The sequence below is a fragment of the Euleptes europaea genome, chromosome 1 (assembly GCF_029931775.1).
Source record: "Euleptes europaea isolate rEulEur1 chromosome 1, rEulEur1.hap1, whole genome shotgun sequence".
Taxonomy (NCBI): Eukaryota; Metazoa; Chordata; class Lepidosauria; order Squamata; family Sphaerodactylidae; genus Euleptes; species Euleptes europaea.
The window spans coordinates 133,201,605-133,225,269 of NC_079312.1; the positions used below are offsets into that span (position 1 = coordinate 133,201,605).

Here is a 23,665-nt window from a genome sequence, read left to right on the forward strand (position 1 = left end):
TCACTTTGAGGAAGAGATGCTTTTGGAAAGGAGCAAATGGGTACTAGGAAATCCACTGAAAGGCACAATGGTGATCACTAGGTATCACTGAACTAAGACATTTGTTGAGAAAATCACTGAATTTAGAAATTGTTATTGGGAGGATTAATTAGGGCTGCTAGGAAAGATGTTGCTTGTACTTTTTGAACACACATTAATGTAAAGATTATTTAGTCGTTATGGGATGCATATGTTTTTTGCATAAGATTATGCTAACTCTGAGCATTGTACTCTGATCGGTTTCTTGCATTTTAACATGACTGAAATCTGACTTGTATGATTTTGTAACATCACTGGCTATATATGCCTATAAAAATGAATGATCTTTGCTTTATCTTTGTCTATCTTGCATGGACATCTCTGAATAAACTGACCAAGTGTATTTGTTCTGTCAGATGCCTCTGTATGTCTGTCTGCGTGTGAACACTTACATAGAGAGAGATGCCTGTAGACAACCCAAGGGATCCTAAATCATAACAGAGCATGCCCCTAGATGCCTTTCCCACAGTAACTAATGATAAATTATAATTGTGGTGGTCAGAAGTCCATTTTGAAATGAGTTTCCAGTTTAGGGTTCCTCATGAATGTTTGGTCTATGTTAACATGCCATTTTCAGCTTGAAGAGCACAGCATGCTAGTTGAGTATATTCTTAATGGTGATACCTCAAACTGTTGGCATTTCCTTCGGATGATTGTAACTTCATTTGCCTGTAGAGGAGCCACATTCTGTTTCACCTGGAATGATAACTTCTTGGTGTTGTTCCACTGTTCTGGCAGTTCCTGAAACAAGCCACAGAGAATTCTCAGAACCTGGGCCTCTGAGAAGGGGGGACTGTGGGTACAAAATTCCTCTGCTTGAGTCTGCTTGAGGGCCCAGTGACGCTGGAATCATCCTGCATTGAACCAATTCCTTTGGGGGTGATTTGATTTTTGCTTTTAGTGCAGTTCTGCACTGCAGACACAAGGGGAGCAGGAAGGGTAGAACATAGCAAACAGAAAGAAGCTCTAGCTCAGGGGTGTTGAACTCATTTGTGAGGAGGGCCAGATATAACATAAATGTCTCTTGGGCTGGCCAAAGATGCTTAACAAACAAACAAATAAATAAATACAATAAAATGTAATGCCAGGTACTGGAGATACAAACTTTATAGAAGACACAGGCAAAATCAGTTAATGATATTGTTTTTTTAAACTAAACAAGTTTACAACAATACAGTTCTTACAGCATTTTCTTTTATTTAACAGTCTTATTGTTATTGTTTTAAGAATATTTGTATTTTAAGTAAAAAATTAAGTAAAAAATAATATCATTAATTGGCTTTGCCTGTGTCCTCTATAAAGTTAATATTTCTAGTCCCTCACATTCATTTTAAAACTGCAGTTGGGTGGGGGCGGTTGCCTTGGCTGGCGAGCTCGCAGCCCATATCTGGATGGGGTGGTGGTGTCCAGAAAGGCAGGGAGAAAGAAAGAGAAAGAGAAAGAGAGAGAGAAAGAGTGAAACAGATAAGAGAGAAAGGGAGAAAGAGGGAAAGAAGAGAGAGAGAGAGAGAGAGAGAGAGAGAGAGAGAGAGAGAGAGAGAGAGAGAGAGAGAGAAAGAGAATGGGTAGACCTGGGTAGACCTGGCCTCCAGACGGAGACTCCCCCCCCCCCCACACACACACACACACACAGAGGCCAGGTCTACCCATTGGCTTGCATGGCAGTAGACCTGGCCTTCCGACGGGGACTCCTGGAGGCCCATAGAAATCAATGGGTAGACATGGCCTCTGCGAGGGGGGGAGTCCCCATTGGGAAAAGGACGGGGGTGGCAGGGGTGGCTGCGGGGAGGGGCGCCTGGCCCCCATAGGGGCCTGGCTGCACCCAGGAGATGACAGGGGTGGCGGGGGGCAGCGGCGGTGGGGCAGTGGGGAGGGCGCCCCTGGCCCCCGTGAGGACCTGGCTTTGCCCGGCAAAAGACGGGGTGGGTGGGGTGGGTGGCGAGGGGGGGCCTGCTTGCCTGTGCCCAGCAAAGGACGGGGGTGGTGGGAAGGAATGGGCCTCAGCTTGCAAGCCGGAGAACAGCTTTCTGGGGGCTGGATCCAGCCCACGGGCGGCCTACTTGACACCCCTGCTCTAGCTTTCTGATGCTGATTGCCACTGTTTTTTAGCAGTGATATTTTTTTCTACAAATTTTTTAAACAATGAGGCCGAAGAAAACATTTTCCTATCATGAGTTGTTCCTAAGCTCATCAACCAATCTGGTATGCTTTCATTTCTCTCTTCTGTGTTTGTCCCTCCACTCCTTTCCACCCTAATTCTTTTTCATCTCCACCCTGGCTGTCGAGTTAAAACTTACTTAGCAGTAGACCTACGTAATATTTCCCAAGAATCTATCAAAGCAGTGAATGGGTGATTTCCCCCCCCCACACACACACACAGTATACATACATTGTGATTTGTATTAATCTGTATTCAAGGTTATAAATGTGGACACCTGCGCTGAATGCCTTAGTTTCAGTTTATATCACATGCTGCATAATTAATTCACTGAATAAACTACTATGGGGTGACATCCGCTGGTTTCAAAGACTTTAAAAGAGCATTAGACAGATCCATAGAGGTGGAAAGGTCCATGAGCAGCCATTAGCTATGAGGACCAAATAGAACCTCCATAAGGAAGGAGATCAAAGAACCAGGTAGCAAAATGGAAGACTGTATCAATTTGTTTTGGCATTGCTGTGTCTACATTTGTATGTTTCTGAACTTCATTCAGCCCACATTGTTAATAATGGAGAAATGAGAGAAGCTGCTCTTTCTCCTATCAGACTCCAATCCTGACATTTCCTACAAAGTTTCACTTTTTGCTTTAGCAGCCAAGAAAATCCGAGCTAAAGCTGTTATTAATCAGGGAATTTAACATATTTAATTACTACCTTCTTGGGGGGGGGTCAGACTGTTTTAAAGTTATTTCAATGTTATTTTATGTTATTTTAATGATTTGTATGATAGATTGTGATGACCTTCGGCCATAAACAATAAACTTTATCACGCAAACATAATGGAGAAATGTGCATATATAATAGATGTTGTTGCTATGAGATTATACTGTACCCAGCTCCATAGCCTCAATACAGGCTTTCTCAAATTCATACATATATAAGTAGTAGTTTCTACCCCACTGTGAACATTTTATTTTAAAAAAAAAATTACACCTGGCTGGATTTTTTTTTCCTCCAGACTAACGGTCAACAGAATTAACTATTGAAGGCCAAATATATAAACCACCAATATTTAAATACTGAAGAATAATTAAGAACTTACATGCAACTGCATATGGATCTCTTCAGGCATTTCTTCTCCATACAGTTTTAACAACTCAATAGTCTGCTTTAAAGGTTCAAACATATTGTCAGTAGCCACTTGTCTCTCCTTGACCCTCATCAAGTGTCCCATCACATCCACCAGACCATCGTAGTCACCTTCTTTCACAGGTTTAGACAAGCCTGAGTTCGCTTCTTTCATGAAAGTGGCAAGGTCCTTAAGGCTGCAAAGGAAGGCTCGGGTTAAAGTTGGTGTAACCGGGCCTACTTTAATAGCAAGAGGCAGAAAGCATTTCGTTACTTGATTCCCCACCCAATGATTGACTTATCTTTGATACAAAAGCACTGTCCACACAACTAAACAGTGATGGATGACGAATGGAGGTGAGCAGAGTCACACCTGCTGGTCCTGCCTGCAATTGCAATGCGTTTAGCTGGAGGCCTGAACAGCAGTGCTAAGCAAAGCTACGCTCGTTGAAGTCCATTGAAGTCAATGGCCTTAGAAAGGTGTAATTCTTCTTAGGAGTGCACAGTAAGTTGCATATACGTAGGCTCTTTTTCTGTGTGATCAGATCCACAGTTATGTGGGAAGAAGAACCTATGCATGTACAGTTTGTACATATGTAAACACCATTCAGATCCCTGGATGAAGTATGGAGATTGGACGCAATGGTCAGTGGATGTGATCCTATTCCTCCACCCATAGATATGTTCATTCATTGTGTGATCATGGCTAAAATTTAATAGGCATCTGATAACCTGCCAGGATTCATCTAGGGTAAGAATTTTTTTCTCAAGGTAGCTGTGCCGGGGAGGGCAAGGAACATGAATGAATGAATGAATGAATGAATGAATGAATGAATGAATGACTAACTAGCTACACTTCATCATGTGTCACCACAGCAATTGCTATAATTAAGGCTATGAATTCAATCCTATGCATACTTACTTGGGAGTAAGCCTCACTGAACACAATGAGATCTACTTCTGACTGACACATTTTATGTCTCTAGCAGCTCCTTGGACATTTGTTTGCTGAAGTTAAAATATATTTTATTTCTTTATATTTCTTTACCATGTTAACCCCAGGATTTTGAGTGGTTTATAATATTTCATGTTTGTAATAGGTGAGACTCTGACTTGCCTAGGGGTACTCAGTGAGCTTCATGATTTGATCTCAGCTACACTGTCCATGTCCAAGCTTCACACTACAACAGCAGCTCAAGAAACTGTATTGTACAATAAGAGATTAAATAGACACAGAGTGTCTGATAAAAATTTGCTTCAGAAGATAAATCTTGTGTGTTAACTGCCCACTCTGGAATCCCTATGGGGTCCAGCTTTTCAGATGTGGGGGCTGACATTTCCATGCAAGCCATAAAGCAGGGCTCTTTAACTTTGGCTGCTGAAGTTTTGCAAATTAGCTGAGATGGGGGGAGGGGCTTCTGGCTGATTTCCATATGCTTGAGGACCTCTAAGTATTGGAATGACTGGGAGTTTCTAAGATAAATTCCCATTCTACCTGTTGGTGACATGGTTGATGAGGTGCTGTTTGAACATCAGGCTCCAGCGCTTGATGATGTTCAGCAGTGCTTGCTTAAAGGGACGACAGTCGCTTTGTAGCCAACCATTGAACACTTTGGTGTTTTCAAACTTGGACACATCTTCATAGAGTTTCTCATAAGTGTCAATCTAAAAGCACACAAAAGGCCATAGGATAATGAAATGTCATAGCCAGTTAGCTGGAGTACATAAGAAGCTTGTTTTATCCTTCTAAAGTAGGCAAACAACTTGTAGGAATGGTAGTGTCGCTCCCATTGTCATGACACCCAGTGAAATGGCTCTGGACTCTGACTCAGAAACCTCTGAGGAGGAACATGAGGAGCCAGAAACATGGCCTGGGGGAGAGCAGGAAACTGTGGGAGAGTCATGCAAGGTAGGTGCCCCTGGCGAACTTGCCCCCGAGGAAAATGCAGTTGTCCCAATTCTCTGCAGGATTATGCATAATGTTCCCCTCCCTTGGGGCTCAGCTTGCTTCCATTCTGCAATTTCCTTGGGTTTTCCAATCTCTGTTTTTCCCCCAAAATAAGTTTATTTCCGAGCTTATCTCAGATGTGAGTAGGTGCACCGCGGGTCGATCTTCCCACATCCCAACACGCCCCCATTCTCCTACCCTTCCTCCAACTCTTCCTTCAGCCATCCCTTCCACAATGCCCCAGGAAGCCATATTGGAGACCGAGACAACCATGGTCAGTTCTCTGTGCTCCCTCGCCGTGTGTTTTTATCTTTTTCCTGCTGCACCGATGGAATACCGATATATCATCTTATCATCCAAAATACAATTAAAAATCACAGAGAGAGCCAGCGGAGGCTAAGAGTGTACATTCACTCCCCCCCCAACATTTGGGTGATGACTTACCCACGTGGGGGGGGGGGGAGTGAGTGCAAGATCCTAGGCTCCATGGGCTCTCTCTGTGATATTTAATAGTATTTTGGTTGATATGATGATATATCGGTATTCCATCAGAGCAGCAGCAGAAGAAAAAAACCCGCAGTGAGGGGACACAGAGAAGGAGGTTTCTATTTTAGTGATTTTCAGCAGTGTGTGTCCAACTGCAGAGATTTCCCCCCTCCCTTTCCTTTTGTGAGATTCACAGGGACAAACGGCGAACTTGCCCATCTATTCTAGTCAATGTGTGTCCAACTGCAGAGATTCCCCCCCTTTCCTTTTGTGCAATTCACAGGTACGAATGAAGAACTTGCCATCTATTCTAGTCAGTTTCAGCAGTGTATGAACAAAGGAGAATCTTCCCCATTTTACTCTTGTGGATGCAATTCTGTACTCCATTTTGGGTTGTGAAATGGCCAATCATGGGGGGAAAGGGGGGGAGGGGAGGGGTGACGTTTCTGTCAGAGTAAGCACTACAGCCAATGACAATCCAGTGTTTAAAAGGGCGGGAACTCAGACACTTCCTGATTTCTCCTTGTGATTATGCTGCGCTCATGAGACTGCCCATAACTGATTTCATGTTACTCCCTGCTTCCTCCCTTCTTTCTTAAAAAAACACATTTCATCAGTAGGTTCCATGGGACCATGGTGGGCTTGACATTAGCATGATTGGCTTCTTCCTGTTGCCATGAGTGACATTTCCACACTTTTGTGCTGTAGTCTCTTAGGAATAAATGGGTGTTCTCAAATGGGATGCAACGTCCTGTTTGAAGCTGCAAAAGAGCTGGGCTCCTCTCCCATATGAGGATTTCATTTTGATTGATCTGCCTTGAGTGGTGGGCGGGAACTCAAATTTGGTGAGTGAAGACCACCCCCAGAGGTGGAAGGGGGAAGTACACGCAGGCATTCCTTTGGCATTCCTCTCCTATTGGGTGTGAACATTGTTAATGCATGATACAAGGCAGAGGAGATATCATATGTAAATTCTTCCCAATGTCAGTTTAACAAAATGATTCGAGTAAAGGTTGATTGAAGCCTTATGTGTGAAGTTGTCTTAAGCATGGGGTTTAGGGCATTGAAAAGGAAAGATGGGAACTGGACTGCAGAAATAGGAAAAAGAATAGGTTGTGAAAATAGGGAGGAGGTTGTAACGCAGTGTGCCTGCAAGGGTGATAATATGGCCATTCTGAGGCCAGAGACCTCTAGTGTAGGTGGTAAAGCTGTGCTGTAGATTCCAGAAGCTTGCAGAGCAAAGTACAGCCATCTTGAAAATGGGGCCTTAAAGAAATGGCATGAAATTTCCCAACATTTGAACACACACACCCCATACACACATGTGCACACTCCAGCTCTCACCTGTAGTTGAAACTGATCTAGTGTGGGTGGAACATGAGGCAAATATTCCTCTGCATGAGATTCCAGCTCTTCAGTTGTCAGTGCATGGCCAAAGGTGAGGAAGCGTTGCATGAATTCATGTGGATCATCCATCCATAGGTACGCATATTTCTCAAAAGAATCTTCATATTCCTCACCTTGCTTCATGGCATTGACCACAATGTTCACCACTTCCTCTCGCATTTCTATCAATTCTCCCATGTCTTCTAGGTCAGTCTGCAAAAATTACATCTTGTCAGCATTAGGAAAGAAACTAAACAACACAAGCAATCTCACCCAACATCAAACCATATAGCAATGACAGGGTCAAGATATTTACCTGCACACAGAAGTTAACAGAAACATTAACTTCCTTGTGTTACCTGCAGGAGATCTGGAATTCTGTATAGCCAGAATTGCATGTCACAAAGGAATTGTGCTTTCTAGTACAAAATCTGATGGCTTGCTTAGAATCCTATGCCTTTGAATGTTTACTTCATAATTACTAACTTTTTAGTCCTCAGATCTACAATCTATGCCCCAACTTGAAAAATATGGGCAATATCTGTGGAGAAACCCATGGATTGGATCTAGTGATCCTCTTGCTCAATGACTGTGGGTCTTCCCTGATTTTCCCTCCTCCTAGCAATCCATCCATGGAAGTTTTCCTGGGGTTGCAGAATCTGCATGGTATAATAGCTACATGGGTTGGTGGAATTCAGTGAAGAGGGGGGAGGGGGAACCATTCCTCCCTCTTCCGTCGGTGCAGCTCTGCTGACAGGAGAAGGGATGATTTTGCTCCCTTCCCCCTCCTCCTCAACACCCCCCCCCCCATTCGCTCAACTAGTGTTCCATGCAGGTGCCGTGACCCCAGGAATCAATTTCCTCAGGGTTTGATGTAGAGTTGGGGAAAGAATTTCAGCCGCCTCCTGATGGATCCTTGAATCATACCCCAGATCCTATCCAGGGTATTGGGAACAAAAGTCTTTCTTGTTGCCGACTGTGTGGGATGCAAGAACATGCTATAAAAATGACTCTAACTTATACACTGAGAATATTATTTAGTTAATGCCCATTTACATTTAGGCATCTCTTGTTTTAAAAAAAAATCATAGAATGGGAATAGGGTTGCCAATTTTGGATTGGGAAAGACTTGGAGATTTTGGGGAAGGAGCCTGGATTGGGAAATACCTGGAGATTTCAGGGATGGAGTCTGGGGAGGGGAGGGACCTCAGCAGGGTACAATTCCACAGAGTCCACCATTCAAAGCAGCCTTTTTCTCCAAGGGAACTGATCTTGGTCATCTGGAGATCAATGGTAATAGTGGGAGACCTCCAGGTGCCACCTGGAGGCTGGCAACCCTAAATAGGAAGGATGCCTACTTTAAAATCAGATAGGCAAGGGTAGATTACCCCCAGCATATGTGCTGACCATTTTCTTTGGAATGCAGAATTGCTTCTCTGACCGAGCAACCAAGCTGAGCAACTAAGTGTTGGCAACAACGTTGGCACCAGCAGTATAGGAAAATGCAAAGGACATGGCTTATTCATGACTGCCTCTTGGACCCATTAAACCACCATTAGGACCTGGATTTTTATTAGTGTGTCTGGACACATATTACACACCTCATCCCACCCTCCTTTTTATTTGCCAGAATGCCAACATCTTTTTTATGCTCAGACCAAAAAGTTGTACATCCCTGGCCATGGAAAGAATTTGGGAGGCTGCTCAATATTCCTAGGGCAGGCTGTGTACATGTTGAAACAAATTTTATTGAAGTAATTTTCTTATGAACAAAAATTATAAGCTGAATGATGAGATGACCCTTAAAATAGCTGTATCAAGCCAAGGCCATACTGCGGAACTTAATATTCTTTATAATAAAGTATGTGTTAAGCATTCTTCCAAAGTTCCATCATAAATTTCATTTTCCACAGAAGTTCATGGAAATGTGAGCGAACCAAGAAGTTACACTCAGTGCTCTGCCCATTATTAATAATAAATATCTGGTAAAGCAGGACTAACCCTGTAGCTGAGTTTCCCTTTTGCCAGGCGTGGAATCAGTATAGCTGTTTCATAGATATCATTCATGAGGTTTTCTACCACTTCCAAAAACCCTTGATCTGCTCCTATTTCCAGTGATGGGCGGTACCTTAAATCATCTTTATATAACTCCATGCGCACTTCAAATAAAGGAGCTATATGTACCTGCAATATGTAAGTGCGTTTGTTATTATTAGTCTGTCTTCAACCAGATCTTGCAAGTATTTTTATTTCCCCTCCATTAATTCCTTGCCTTCAAAACAGTGTACAGTAATTATAGCCACAGCCTCTGACCTTTACGCCACAAAATAGAGCCTGTTTTGACTGAGGGTACACAAATGCAGGCAGTAGCCCTAATGTTTTAAAAATACAATAGGGGTGCACCTAGAAACCAGACTCGTTTGGGGGTGAATTCTGGGTATGCACTGTTTATATTGTACACCTTTTTTTTTTGCCTATATCCTAGATCGCCAGGCATTCTGTTAACAATTATTTCTAAAAAAAAATTAGAATAAATTGGACTCATGAAAATGTATCCACATTTACAGATCTTGCTGATTTTTTTTCCTGATGACAAAATCTAAGGTTTCTGGTTACGGAATTTGGTTTTACTAAAGAACTGAAATGAAGTAATAAAGAGACAGTGACAGCTTTGGTGTGTGAGCTATGCCCATTTATACATATGTCTTTTAGAAATAAACCAACTCAGAGGCCTCATCTACATACATCAGCTGACATATTGCTGAGCAGAAACTGCAGTGATTTGCGAATAAACTTAAAGTATCCATCTAAGATCATGTCATCTATATATTCTACATATTTCTTCCACATTCCTGATGCCTTGTCAGCCTTGAACAGCTCTGCATTTTCCTGTGGACAGAAAAATCATTACATCAGAGTTAGGCAGTTTCCTTCTATTGATGCTTAATGTCTTAATGGTCCTAAAAGCTGAATGTCAACTCAGAAAATGTTTGGGCAACTCCCAAATATGCCATTAACGTCAAGACCACCACCAGACTACATTTTTGACTGGAATTTACTGTAGAGGAGCTACACTTAGTGTTGTCAAGAAATCAAAGATAGGGTCCAATACTTTTATAATAAGACAATGTTTCTTATAGTTTCCTGACAGGACCATTGTCATGATTATGGCTCTACTAACACAGAACTGTGTGTGGAAATAGTTTCTGACTTACCGTGAGATCCTATGGAAATGTTTTGCTGTGTGTGTGTGGGGGGGGGGAGGGATTGCTTCATTCAAGTAAATATTACTTAAAAGATTTCCCACTCATTCAAATGATTTTCTGATGTGAACCAGCATTGGTTTAACCATAGAGTTTTGGCCAAATGTTGAATATCACTGGGATGCCCTGTTGTCACTTCCAGCTGTGCCAGAAGTGACATCAGTGCATTGTTTGCAACATCATTACATCGCCTGTGAGGTTCCCCCCCACACACACACATACCGGTGACACGCCCGTCGGTTACTAGTCTTGTGCTGGTAACCCTATATAATTCCCAGGATTCTTGTGGTTTTGTTCCTATATGTCAGTATTAGTTTTGTCCTTCACCTATCCAAAACCAAGGCTTGCAGAGGACTCATATCCTATGACTAGACTTCTAGCTCTTCAGGCGGTAGCGTTGCCAGGTTCCTCTTCGTTACTGGCATGAGGTTTTTGGGGTGGAGCCTGAGGAGGGCGGAGTTTGAGGAGGGGGAGGGACTTCAATGCCCTAGAGTCCAGTTGCCAAAGCGGCCGTTTTCTCCAGGTGAATTGATCTCTATTGGCTGGAGATCAGTTGTAATAGCAGGAGATCTCCAGCTAGTACCTGGAGGTTGGCAACACTATCTGGAGACAACATGTAGGAGGACTCCCGGATGGACAAAAGACTTCAGTGAGGCCCCACGGGTCGCAAGGCTTTAAGGTCTGGCAGGCCTAGGAGGAAAAGGCCTTCAGCCAAACTTAAGGACAGTCAGATATAGGGTTGCCAGCTCTGGGTTGGGAAATACCTGGAGATTTTTGAGGCAGAGCCTGAGGAGGATGGGGTTTGGGGAGGGGAGAGTCGTCAATGCCATAGTGTCCAATTATCAAAGCGGACATTTTCTCCAGGTGAACTGATCTCTAGCTGCTGGAGATCAGTTGTTATAGCAATGGTTGGCAATGGTTGGCAACCTCCAGGTACTAGCTGGAGATCTCCCTCTATTACAACTGATCTCCAGGTGAAAGAGATCAATTCACCTGGAGAAAATGGCTGCTTTGGCAATTGGACTCTACTGCATTGAAGTCTCTCCCCTCCCCAAACCCCGCCCTCCTCAGGCTCTGCCCCAAAACCTCCTGCCGGTGGCGAAGAGGGACCTGGCAACCCTTCTAGGCCTGCCTGCAGAGCACAGGACAGTTTTCCTCCCTGGAAGTTTAGGTAAGAGTGGCTTTTTGGTGTTTGTGGGAAGAAGAAGGGTGCCCTTCAAAAATGAGGGCAGCCATTCTTATGGAGATAATTTTGTTGGGTACACAAAGAGACAAATAAAGAGACTTTGTGGGAACTCTGAAGGAGATACACACTAGCATAGGGTTTGAAGAGAGGTGACCAGTCAGAGGGAGAAGAAGGTAATCTGACATGGACAGAACATGGACAACCAACCTTAAGACACTTCTTAAGTAACAGACCTTACTTCTGCCTATCTCTTTAACATCACAGAGGTATTTTGTAGACCTAGGAAAAGAGGATTCTGTTATATGTAGTTCATTTTCTCTGTATCCGAAGTCTGGCTGTCGGCTGTCAGACTGCACTTTTATTAGTAGCCTGATGATGGCAGCAGAGAGTAAACTGTATTTGTGAAAAGGATGTCTTCTGCTGTATGAGTATATTGTTTTTATTCTGCAACCTGCCTTGGGTCTGTGCAAAAAGGCAGGCTTTAAATAAAATGTAAGCATGTAAATAAATAAATCAAATAATCAATTTAACGTCTCAGGCAGTCTCCAATTGCCCAGTTTTCTCCCAAGTGCTAGTCAGAAAACTTGAACTGCTCCTTTCCAGACAGACTCTTGGGAGCTGGCCTTAAAATGATAGTACCAACATATTGCAAGATCCATCTTTTCTTAAATGTCTTGGAATAGATGCTTTGGATATGTGAAAGAAAGGAATCTTGAAGGCCAGATACCAAAGCTGTTAATTGAGGGTTTATTGCTTATGTGTCTGTTATTGTTTAGCTTATTTGTATTTAGATTATGAAGTATAATTGTTTTTAAATGGTGTTATGAATCGTCGTTCCAGACAGGACAGAGATGAATTTGTCAAATAAATAAAGCCCATGGTGTCCCTATCTCTAAAACTCAATTGGCTATGCCTAGGGTTGCCAGCTTGCAACCAGCAAGAGAGGGAAGGGATAGGGATGGGTGGTGGTGGTGGAATGACGACACACCAACAGCATGATGTCACTTCTGGCAAATATCTGGAAGTGATGTCCATCACTGATTTGATGCCAATGCGATGTTCTACAAGGAAAAGCCATACAGTTTGTCTAGATCCTAGAGAGTTGTGCTGGTGATTTGATGTCACTTCTGGGTATTTGCTTTCCAGCAATTTTTCTGCTGCCCCACTGAGTGGTGATGGGTAATGAAGAGGGAGGCTGAAGTGGGAGAGTTTATCTTCCTAGATATGCATTGGTATCACTGGTAAATAGGGTCAGGTCATGTATTCAAGAAAAAGTTGGTCATTGAATATTCACAATGGGGGCCTCGACTTTTCTGTAATGCTTGAAAAGCATTCACAACATGCATGAATATGTTTATGGAAGACACAGCTAAATAAGGTTCCTGGGATGTGTGTTTACAGCCTATTTCATCATTCTCCTACCTCAACCATTGCTTGGATCTTCTGCCCAGCATCCTTGATGGCTGCATAGCGCTTGTTTATGGTGTTAGCTTTCCCATCCAGATCAAGCAGAGCTGTGTCCTTATTGTCTTTTCTCTCAAACAAAGGACTGGCTGACCATTCCTGTAAGGAGTACCAGATTGATGGCAGATTTTACTACTTCTTAGAAAAATAATTTGCCCACAGAAGAGCAAAACTGAAAATCTCCTAAGGAAGCCCCCACAATTTTTTTGAAATTCCTGTTGAAAATAATTTGTTATGCATTACTCACCTGCATAAGCTGTCCAATATTCTCCACATTTAATTTTGTTTTCTGAATTCTTGTCTCCAAATCATATAAGACATTTCGCATCTCTTGAATATATTCCATAACACCTGGTCAGGTGATGACAGGGATAGTTATAATAAGTATCAGACTCTATAGGCTTCCTGCCCCTCAGCATCCAGCTTCACACATGAACACATGAAGCTGCCTTATACTGAATCAGGCCCGTGGCCCATCCAAGTCAGTATTGTCTACTCAGACTGGCAACAGCTCTCCAGGGTCTCAGGCAGAGAGGTCTTTCACATCACCTGCTTGCCTAGTCCCTTTAACTGGAGATGCCAGGCATTGAACCTTGGATCTCCTTACAGGTTCTCCAGAGGTTGGCACCAACTTTCTAAGTTCTATTGTGCATATTCTGTGAGTGCAGCTCAACTTGCAGGGCTTAGGATCTAAGCCATTCATTGGTAGCATTTCTGCACAGTGCATTACTTGGATACAAGACACACTGGACAGGTGTAGTCAGCACAATCTAGGATTTTCATATATAAAGCTAAGAAATACAGTGGATTATTAAATGTGAATGCAGATTCAAAAAATTAGCACTTTATTTGAGCACTGAGTGAACGACAAACAAGGTGTTGTACCTTCATTGCTCCAGAACAGGTTAGTCTCTGCTTTTTGCAGTCCAACATCAATTGCTTCTAGCTCATCTTTGATCAGTGGAAGTTCTACAGTCAAAATTGTTCGCTTGATCTAAAAACAAACAGCTCATCTTAAATTGTATGATTGGTTTAGTGGCACTGGGGACAAATGGTATTATCTTAACTGTGGCACCTCCATTCTCAGCTTCACCCGGCCCTTCTCTGAGGTCTGGACATCCCCAAAAGGGGATATCTTCTGGACTCAATGGATTTGTACTAAAATGATATTATAGGGAGGGTACAGCTAATCCAGGGTTCAAGTGCTAGCTCTCAAAGGAAACTTGAAAAGGTGATTCCCAGGATGATTTAGGCAAAACTAAAAATATTAACACTGGCAAAGGATAGGATTCAACTAGTTTTTCTACTGGCGAAAAAGCCAGAACAAGCAATGCTAGGGATCATGGAACTTGCTTGGACAAAAGCCATGAAGTATGAAAACTTGCATAAAAGCCATGCAAGGAAGGAAACTGGGTGACATTAAGTGAAAAACCTGGCTAGATCAAACACATTGTGATATTTCCAGAGAAAATGGCATATCTGTACAAATGTCTTGGTTAGAGGGCTCATAGCATGGTGTAGTGGTTAAGAGCAGTGGTTTGAAGGACTCTGATCTGGAGAACCGGGTTTGATTCCCCACCCTCCACATGAGCGGCGGAGGCTGATCTGGTGAACTGGATTTGTTTCCCCACTCCTACACACGAAACCAGCTGGGTGACCTTGGGCTAGTCACACTCTCTCAGCCCCACCTACCTCACAGGGTGTCTGTTGTGGGGAGGGGAAGGGAAGGTGATTGTAAGCCGGTTTGATTCTTCCTTAGGTGGTAGAAAAAGCCGGCATATAAAAACCAACTCTTCCTCTTCTTCTTTATGTCCACAGCGGGCATGCAAGCTGTGCAAGGGGACACAAAGGAGCCTCACACTTTATAACAAGTGGAATGTTTACATGGATTTTGTATCATGTATAATCACCATCACTTTCCCATCTGGTGTTAGTGTGGCCTGACACATACCTTATTGTACCACCCAACAATGAGATCTAAGTTGTCTACGAATTTCCGGAAAGTTTCATTCTGAGAGAAGAGACCTCCAGCACTTTCTGGAATTTCTTTCTGTTGCTGAAAGCTCAGGTATTTGACTTCACGGAGAACAGCAACAAGCTACATATCAAAACATCAGTAAGAAATAATGATGAAAAACTTTACGGAACTATGAAATAATTGAGGGAGCTGCAAGGACTTCCAGAGGGCATATTATTTCCCCTCTCCCTCTATTTCCTCTTTCCCTTCCCTGAAAGCCCCCATAGAATCTCCCCATTTCCTCCTTCCTTCTCCCCACTCCCCAGAGTTGCCAGGTCCCTCTTCGCCACCGGCAGGAGGTTTTTGGGGCGAAGCCTGAGGAGAGTGGGGTTTGGGGAGGGGAGGGACTTCAATGCCACAGAGTCCAATTGCCAAAGTGGCCATTTTCTCCAGGGGAACTGATCTCTATCGGCTGGAGATCAGTTGTAATAACAGGTACATTGTTTACTTACCGAGAAGGTCCTTTCCGCTCTGAAGAAGAAGGTCATCTTGCAGCGTTGGGTGTTTCTCGTCCCATTTGCTAGGAGAGCCAGGACTAATTTTAAAACAGCTTCCTGTCTCGGGGCGAGGAACACCCACCTACTTCCAGTTCTTTGACAAGCTTACAAAGACAGGAAACGACAGAACAGGTTAACAAACAATTCACAAACAATTCAGCACCCAACAGGGTGAACAAGGCTTAATGAATCTAAAAATCGGAACGCATCCCTGAATTGGATGAACTGTAGGATGATTGTAGCACCGGCTGCCACCCTTGGAAGATGACTGGCATCTCCGGGTGGGGCAAGATGACCTTCTTCTTCAGAGCAGAAAGGACCTTCTCGGTAAGTAAACAATGTACCTTTCCCGCTCTGAACGAAGGTCATCTTGCAGCGTTGGGATGTCCAAGAGCTATTCATTTGGGTGGGAATCTGTGTTGTCATCTTCCACCACGTATTGCAAGACACGCCGTCTAAATGCGGCTTCCGCCGAAGCGATGGTATTGATGTGGTAATGCCTGATGAAGGTAGAAGGGTTAGACCATGTGGCCGCCCGGCAGATCTCTTCTGTAGAGGCTTGCTTGAAAAAGGCGGCCGATGTGGCTGCGCTTCATAAGGAATGGGCCGTGATTCCTGTTGGAGGCGTGAGGCCACTGGCAATGTAGGCCTCCCTAATGCATCCTCGAATTGTAGAGCTAATAGACTGTCAGGACATTGGCATATCCATATTGGGGTTCGTTGTGGCAATAAACAGCTGCTCCGTCTTTCTAATGGCGGCAGTCCTTGAGATGTAGATGCGCAGGGCCCTGCGCACGTCCAAGTTATGCCAGTTGCGTTCCCTAGGTCCCATTTGATGAGGGCAGAATGAAGGTAAGTTGACTTCCTGAGTTTGATGAAATGAAGAACAAACCTTGGGGTTGAATGAAGGATCTGTCCAAAGGACCATTCTGTCTTTATGGAAAACGCATAAGTCCCTGCGAGCTGACAGAGCGCCTAGTTCTGACACCCGGCTTGCCGAGGTAATGGCTATCAGAAACAATGTTTTCAATCTGAGGTATTTGAGAGAGATCTCTCTCATTGGCTCAAATGGTTTCTTGGTAAGGGCCACTAGGACTGTATTCAGCCTCCAGGTAGGGAAGTGATGCAATACAGGAGGAGTGGATTGAGTTACCCCTTTGATAAATGCCTTGACCTGTGGGTGATACGAAATGGCAGTCCCTTCCAATACCGGACAAACTGAGGCTATAGCCGCTATCTGTTTCTTGAGAGTGGAGGCTCTGAGGTTCTGGCGAACTCCATCCTGCAGGAATTCTAAGAGTTGCGACAACGATGGAGACATTGGATCAGCTGCCTTACGTGCGCACCAGCATGCAAAGGTCTTCCACGTGTAGTCGTAAATCCTGTTAGTGGATGGTCTTCTGGCCTTTAAAATGGTGGAAGCGACGTCTTGGGACAGACCAAGGTCTAGGAGCCTTGCCCTCTCAATCTCCAAGCGGTCAATTGAAACCAGGCCGGGTTTGGATGAATGATGGGCCCTTGAAGGAGGAGATCCGGTCGTGTTGGTAACTGCCACGGTGGAGAAATGGACATTTCCATTAGGGCTGGAAACCATGGCCTGCAGGGCCAGTTTGGAGCGATCAGGATGATGTCTGCTCTCTCGGTCCGAATCTTCCAGATGACCTTCGGAAGGGTCGGGAGAGGAGGGAATGCATACAAAAGACCCCGGGGCCAATAGGCCAGGAGGGCGTCCACTTGTTCGGCTCTCTGGTGGAAGAATTTGGAGAAGAACCGAGGTACTTGGCGGTTCTGCGCCGAGGCAAAGAGATCTACCTCTGGAACTCCGAATCGGTCCGTCACTGCTCGGAAGGTCAGTGGATTGAGTGACCATTCCCCTTCTTGGATTGCTTGCCGGCTCAGCCAATCCGCCTCTAGGTTGTGAATGCCTCTGATGTGTTCCGCCCTCAAGGAGAGTAGGTGTTTCTCCGCCCATGTCAGGATGATGTTGGCCTCCTGACTCAGGGCTTTGAATCTGGACCCTCCTTGTCTGTTGATGTAGGCCTTGGAGGCCACGTTGTCTGTTCAAATGAGTATGTGGTGATTCCGTAGGATGTGCTGGAACCTGAGCAGTGCTAGTCTGATTGCTTTCAATTCGAGTAGATTGATGTGAAGCTTGGCTTCCGAAGGAGTCCATGATCCTTGGGCGAATGTTCCCGGGGCTGTTGCGCCCCAACCTTCGAGGCTGGAGTCTATGAAGACCTGAATTGGATCCTCGTGAAGGTAGAGCTGGCCTGAGGTTAGGTTGGCTGTCTTGGTCCACCAAGATAAGCTGGTTCGGACCTTGGACTGTAAGGTGATGTGTTTGTCTATCTGGTGAGATATTAGAAGTTGAAAGGGTTGAAGTGCTGTCTGAAGGGGCCTGGAGTGGAATCGCATCCAGGGACCCAAGCCGATGCAAGAAATCATTAAACCAAGCAGTCTTGTCATGGCCATGAGCCGATGATGATTTTACCTGAGGGCCGACCTGGCTACTGAAGCAATCTTCAGGGCCTTGGACAGGGGAAGCGAGACCGTTTTGATTGGAGTCAATGACAGCTCCTAAGTGGACGATGTGTTGTGCTGGTGATAGGGAGCTTTTTGCTCTGTTGATGAGGTAACCGTGAGCTTGTAATGTCTGGATCACTCGGTTGGTGTGTACTGTTGCAAGCGCCGGAGACAGAGCGCAGATGAGAAGATCGTCGAGGTAAGGGTGGAATTGGATACCCACCCTCCTCAACGATGCTACTAAGGTCACCAGGATTTTGGAAAAGACGCGGGGGGTGGATGTGAGGCCGAAGGGCAGGGCTCTGTATTGAAAGTGCAGGTCCGCATAATGGAACCAGAGAAAGCGTCGGTACGATGGATGAAAGGGGACATGGAGGTATGCCTCCGTGAGGTCGATGGAGGTCATGTATGTGCCCAGGCGAAGGGCCTCTATGACTGACCTTAGGGTTTCCATCCAAAAGTGCTTCTTTAGGACAAAGTGATTGACAAATTTTAAGTCCAAAATCACACTCCAGTCTCCGTTCCTCTTTGGCACCGTAAAAAATACGGAGTAAACTCCAGTAGACTGCTCTTTGAAGGGGACCTCCTCTATGGCTCCTATAGTTATGAGATGAGAAATGGCCTCCATGGTTATTTGGTGCTTGGTGGAGGTGCGATACCTTGGAAATGTCATGAATTGATCTGGGGGTAGTTGGCAAAACTCGATTAGGTAGCCCTGTTTGATGGACTGCAGAACCCAGGCATCTGCCTGGGAACTGCGCCATTGTGGGAGAAAGTGCTGAAGTCTTCCCCCCACCGCCATAGTTATGGTGTCACTTTGTTCCCCTTGGGGAACTTGTCAAATTTGTCAATTTTGTCCCCCCTGAATGACTGGGATTGGGGGTGGTGGTGGCCGAATTTGTTAAATCTGCAAAAGGAGCCTCGTTGGGATGACCAGGAGGGGCGCCTTTGGTCCTGTCTAAAGCGAGACAGTGTGTGCGAGGAACGAAAGGTTTGAGAAAAGTGGTTGTTTTTAAGATCCTTTCTTTGATTTCTGAGCATATATTTATTTTTATCTTTGGCGTCAGTTAGCATCTGATTCAATCTTTCCCCAAAGAGTTTTCCCCCTTTAAAGGGATGAGCTAAGAGAATGGCTTTGGAATGATAGTCAACTTGCCATGGTCTCAGCCAGAGGGCTCGTCTGATGGCAGTGATGGAGGCTACAGCCCTAGAGGCAAAGGTTAGTGTATTCAGGCAGGTGTCTGCCATGAAGGACGACGCCTGCAATACTCTGGACAGGCCTTCGGTGATTCTTTTATCTGCTTTGGGTAGTAGTTTGATGATTTTCTTCGTCCAGGCATTTGTAGCTCTAGCAACAAAACAGTGGAGGCCTGGATGGACAAGGCCGAGGCTTCGTGAACCTTTCTAGAAAGGGAGTCTACTTTCCTATCTAGCATGTCTTTAATAAACACCACCCCCCATCCTCTGTGAAGAAATCAGTGGACTGAAGTGCAGTGATGGGGGCATTCCACCACAGGTAATTGCAGCAGGCTCATAGCATCAGGAGGCCTGTCGTACAACGTTTTGGCTAGGCCTGAGAACTGTTTGTTATGTAAAGGTTTGTCCCATTTGGCTCTGATTAGGTTCTCAAAGTGTTCTGGCATAGGAACCTTAAGTACATGGGAGTCCCCTTGGGGAAAATAATCCTTAGAGCCCCCCCCCCCCGTTTTGCTTTAGATTTTGGCTCTGCAGAGGAATCAGGCTCATCCAGGAGGTCTAGGGCAAAGAGAGCCTTAGCCAGAAAGGGCTGGTAATCCTCAGGACTGAACAATCTGGGTTGTTGTTCCTGAACTACTGGAAGTTCTTCATCAGATATGAATTCTCCTTCCTCTAATTCGTCAGCCACTGAACCCCTATTGACTACAGATGCATCATCTCCCAAGTCTAATGAATGCCTATTGGGAGCAGCTTTCAAAGCAGCTTTTGTTAGCCACTGCTTATTTCCTATAGACTGAGTGCAGCAGGGATCAGCAGAAGACAGGGAAGAAGCAAGCGATTCCCCCCTCCCTGATTCTGGACAGATAAAACCAAAGCTTGAAGCTTTTGGAAGTGGCTAGTAAAGGTGTGCTCAATTAAGGCATTCACCTTTTCCTCAGTTAGGGTCTGGGAAGGGGCCCCACTCTCTTTCGAAGGTGGGGTTACTTTACCCTCTGACGTCTTGTTAGAGCGCTTAGAGCTGTGGCGACCCGAGAAACCAGCAGGGACCTTGGAGGTCGAGGTGGCAGTCAGTTTAGTATGGCGCCTGCGGTTTGTTCTTTTCCCGCTCTTTTTGCAGCCATTCGCACTAGCCTTCTCTGCTCCCTTTCTTCCTCCTTCCTTTTCGGTTGTTAGGGAGGGAGGCGGGGGTTTTGCTGATTCCCCGTCTGAAAGACCGCTGGGGCGGCTAACGGGAGACCGAAGGCGAACGGGAGACCGAACAGTAACGCGGACCGAAACAAAAGGAAGGATGGGAGGGAAACAGATTGGAAGGGCCAAAAAGGAATCTAAAGCTCCTAAGAAGTCTTCTATCTAGGTCCCAGCTAAGGCTGGGTACGTCCTCTCTCCGGCAAAGGCAGGAGAATAACTGGAAGTAGGTGGGCGTTCCTCGCCCCGAGACAGGAAGCTGTTTTAAAATTAGTCCTGCCTCTCCTAGCAAATGGGACGAGAAACACCCAACGCTGCAAGATGACCTTCGTTCAGAGCGGGAAAGGAGATCTCCAGCTATTACCTGGAGGTTGGCAACCCTACTCCACCATCTCCAGCTCTTTCCCCTTTCCTCAGCCTGGCAGCCTCTCATTGAGAAAATGTTGCATGCCTCCAGGTTAGGGTTGCCAACTGCCAGGTAATAACAGAAGATCTCCTGCTAATTCAACTCATCTCCAGCCGATAGAGATCAGTTCACCTGGACAAAATGGCTGCTTCGGCCATTGATCTATATGGCATTGAAGTCCCTCCCCTCCCAAACCCCGCCCCCTCAGGCTCCGCCCCCAAAATCTCTTGCCGATAGCAAAGAGGGACCTGGCAACCCTACTCCAGCTGCTTGGCCCAGTTGCACGATGCTGGCTGCCAGGCCAGGCCCAGTTGCCTGGTAGGGAACTGGAAAGGATTTGTGGAGGGCACCTCACTTTATCCTACGCCCCCTCCCTACATTATTTCTTCTTTTCCTCCTCCCACCAGCCCCCATATCCTCATATTTCTTTGCTTCCTTTTCTTGCTCTTGCTCAACAACAGCCTACCTTTTATCTGCCTCCCATCTTCAGCTATATTAATTTAATTCCTTTATATCCTTCTGTGCAGGCACACATCCCTCCTCCCTTTCCCCTCTGTGGGATCCTCTCTTGTGCGGGTCCTTCTCCATGGCGGCAAAGGGAGGACTGAGGGAAGGAGCCCTCTCCCTGCCTCCATCATGTGCCAGTTTGGGTGGGAAAATGCTGGCTTGTATCAGAGGGAAGGGGGGGTGCGCTCCAAACCTTCTAGAGAGCTAGAAAGCTTTGAAATCAATCTCTGCGAGAGGCCTGCGCAAGTGTGGTTTAATGTGTGCCTGCACAGAAGACCACTCGATGAACAACAGTTACTAGTAAGTACAACCCTGTGTACCTGAGTCTCCCCAAGCCTAGTCCAGCACACTAACTCTGCCCGATACTGACTCTCAGCTGCTTCTGAAATAGTATCCCCATCTTCGTCTGTGTCACTAAGGCAGTTCCAATTTTAAGCACACACAGCTCTGCCGTTATAGCTCATTTTACTCTAAGATACTTGCATGGGTTTAGTGGCATTCCTTTTCGTAAACAAGCACTGCCCCCCTCCAATAGGATACTAGTTCCTGGTGTTGGCCTCCATCAGGACAGGAAGTGGGCCGGCCTGCACAAGCCCAGCCCCACGTGGGACAGCACAGAACCCACAAAGATGAATATCGCCGTGAAAATAGCAGTGTGTGGTCCCAGGCCAGTCATTCTCTCTCAGCCTAACCTACCTTACAGGGTTGTTGTGAAAATAAAATGTAGGAGAGGAAAGCCTCGTACGCTTCCCTGAGCTCCTTGGAGGACAAGGTGGAGTTTTGCAAAGGAATCGTTCCTAGTTATGCACAGATGTGTTTTTATTCTTGTGCTGATCTGATAACACAAGAGGGACAATGTTCCTTATGATGAGTCAGATACCATGAGTAACATCACAAGGAATTTGTAAACTCTTTGATGAGCCACGGACTTTACCAATACAAAACCCAGAGGGGGAGCCCTATTGAAGGACATGACTCAGGATGTGGCGTAGACTGGGGAAACAACTATTGCAGACAAACTTATTGATGGCTGGAAGCTTGGTGGCAGCATACATTTAAAACTCAAGTCTTCTGAAGTCAAAGTTAAAGAAATGTTCTTTATGATTTGTATGTATGCTCTCTTTTATTAACCAGGGTTGCCCAATCTGGGTTGGGAAATTTCTGGAGGTTTGGGGGCAGAGTCTGGGGAGGGGACGGAGCTCAGCAGGGATATGATGCCATAAAGCCAATCCTTCAAAGTTGCCATTTCCTCCAAGCGAACTGATCTCTGTAGTCTGGAAATGAGTTGTAATTCAGGGAGAACATGAGGCCCTACCTGGAGGCTGGCAATTCTGTTACCAACAGAGAACTTAGTGCATACATTGCAAGGGAAGCTTTTATCTTCCTCTCTGCCAGTAGCTTCAGGAAGTCATGACTTCAACAGAGAGGCTCACCAAAACTGCTGTTTTGCATCTTAACAGCATTGCTACTAGGGTTGCCAGGTCCCTCTTTGCCACTGGTGGGAGGTTTTTGGGGCGGAGCCTGAGGAGGGGAGGGTTTGGGGAGGGGAGGGACTTCAATGCCACAGAGTCCAATTGCCAAAGCGGCCATTTTCTCCAGGTGAACTGATCTCTATCGGCTGGAGATCAGTTGTAATTCCAGGAGATCTCCAGGGCCCACCTGGAGATTGGCAACTAGGATAGCCAGGTCCCTCTTCGCCACTGGCGAGAGGTTTTTGGGGTGGAGCCTGAGGAGGGTGGGGTTGGGGGAGGGACTTCAATGCCACAGTGTCCAATTGCCAAAGCGGCCATTTTCTCCAGGGGAACTGATCTCTATCGGTGGAGATCAGTTGTAATAGCGGGAGCGCTCCGGCTAGTACCTGGAGGTCGGCAACCCTAGTTGCTACAAACATCACACGCCTCCCTGTCTGGATCAATTACTGCAAGTGAGTTCTCTCATAGGGTTGGGAACCTCCAGGTGAGGCCTAGCAATCTCCCAGAATTACAACTAATCTCCAGACTACAGAGATCCATTGAAGTCAATGAGTTTACAAGGGTGTATGTACTTAAGATACTTTCAGGTGGGCGGCCGTGTTGGTCTGCAGTGGAAGAGAAAGATTTGAATCTAGTAGCAACTGGAAGACCAACAGGGTCTTTTCTCCAGAGGAACAGCTTTTGAGAGTCTTGCTCCCTGAATCTTGCTCGTGTATTTCCGATAGCATGGTCAGGGTGACCTTAATCCTGGCATCCTCTATC

General features: G+C 45.5%; 1 protein-coding gene across 1 annotated transcript in view; it reads right to left on the bottom strand.

Moving 5' to 3' along the window:
• Positions 1–23,665, bottom strand: part of DNAH17 (dynein axonemal heavy chain 17) — a 176,662-nt gene that overhangs the window by 125,173 nt on the left and 27,824 nt on the right. Inside the window, exons 15-24 of the mRNA XM_056848614.1 lie at positions 15,051–15,197; positions 13,985–14,093; positions 13,347–13,450; positions 13,058–13,198; positions 9,932–10,075; positions 9,188–9,370; positions 7,145–7,399; positions 4,862–5,031; positions 3,341–3,563; positions 703–819 (exon numbers count right to left, since the gene is read on the bottom strand). Of these exons, the coding sequence (XP_056704592.1) occupies positions 703–819; positions 3,341–3,563; positions 4,862–5,031; positions 7,145–7,399; positions 9,188–9,370; positions 9,932–10,075; positions 13,058–13,198; positions 13,347–13,450; positions 13,985–14,093; positions 15,051–15,197 (1,593 nt within the window). The remainder of the gene's footprint in view (positions 1–702; positions 820–3,340; positions 3,564–4,861; positions 5,032–7,144; positions 7,400–9,187; positions 9,371–9,931; positions 10,076–13,057; positions 13,199–13,346; positions 13,451–13,984; positions 14,094–15,050; positions 15,198–23,665) is intronic.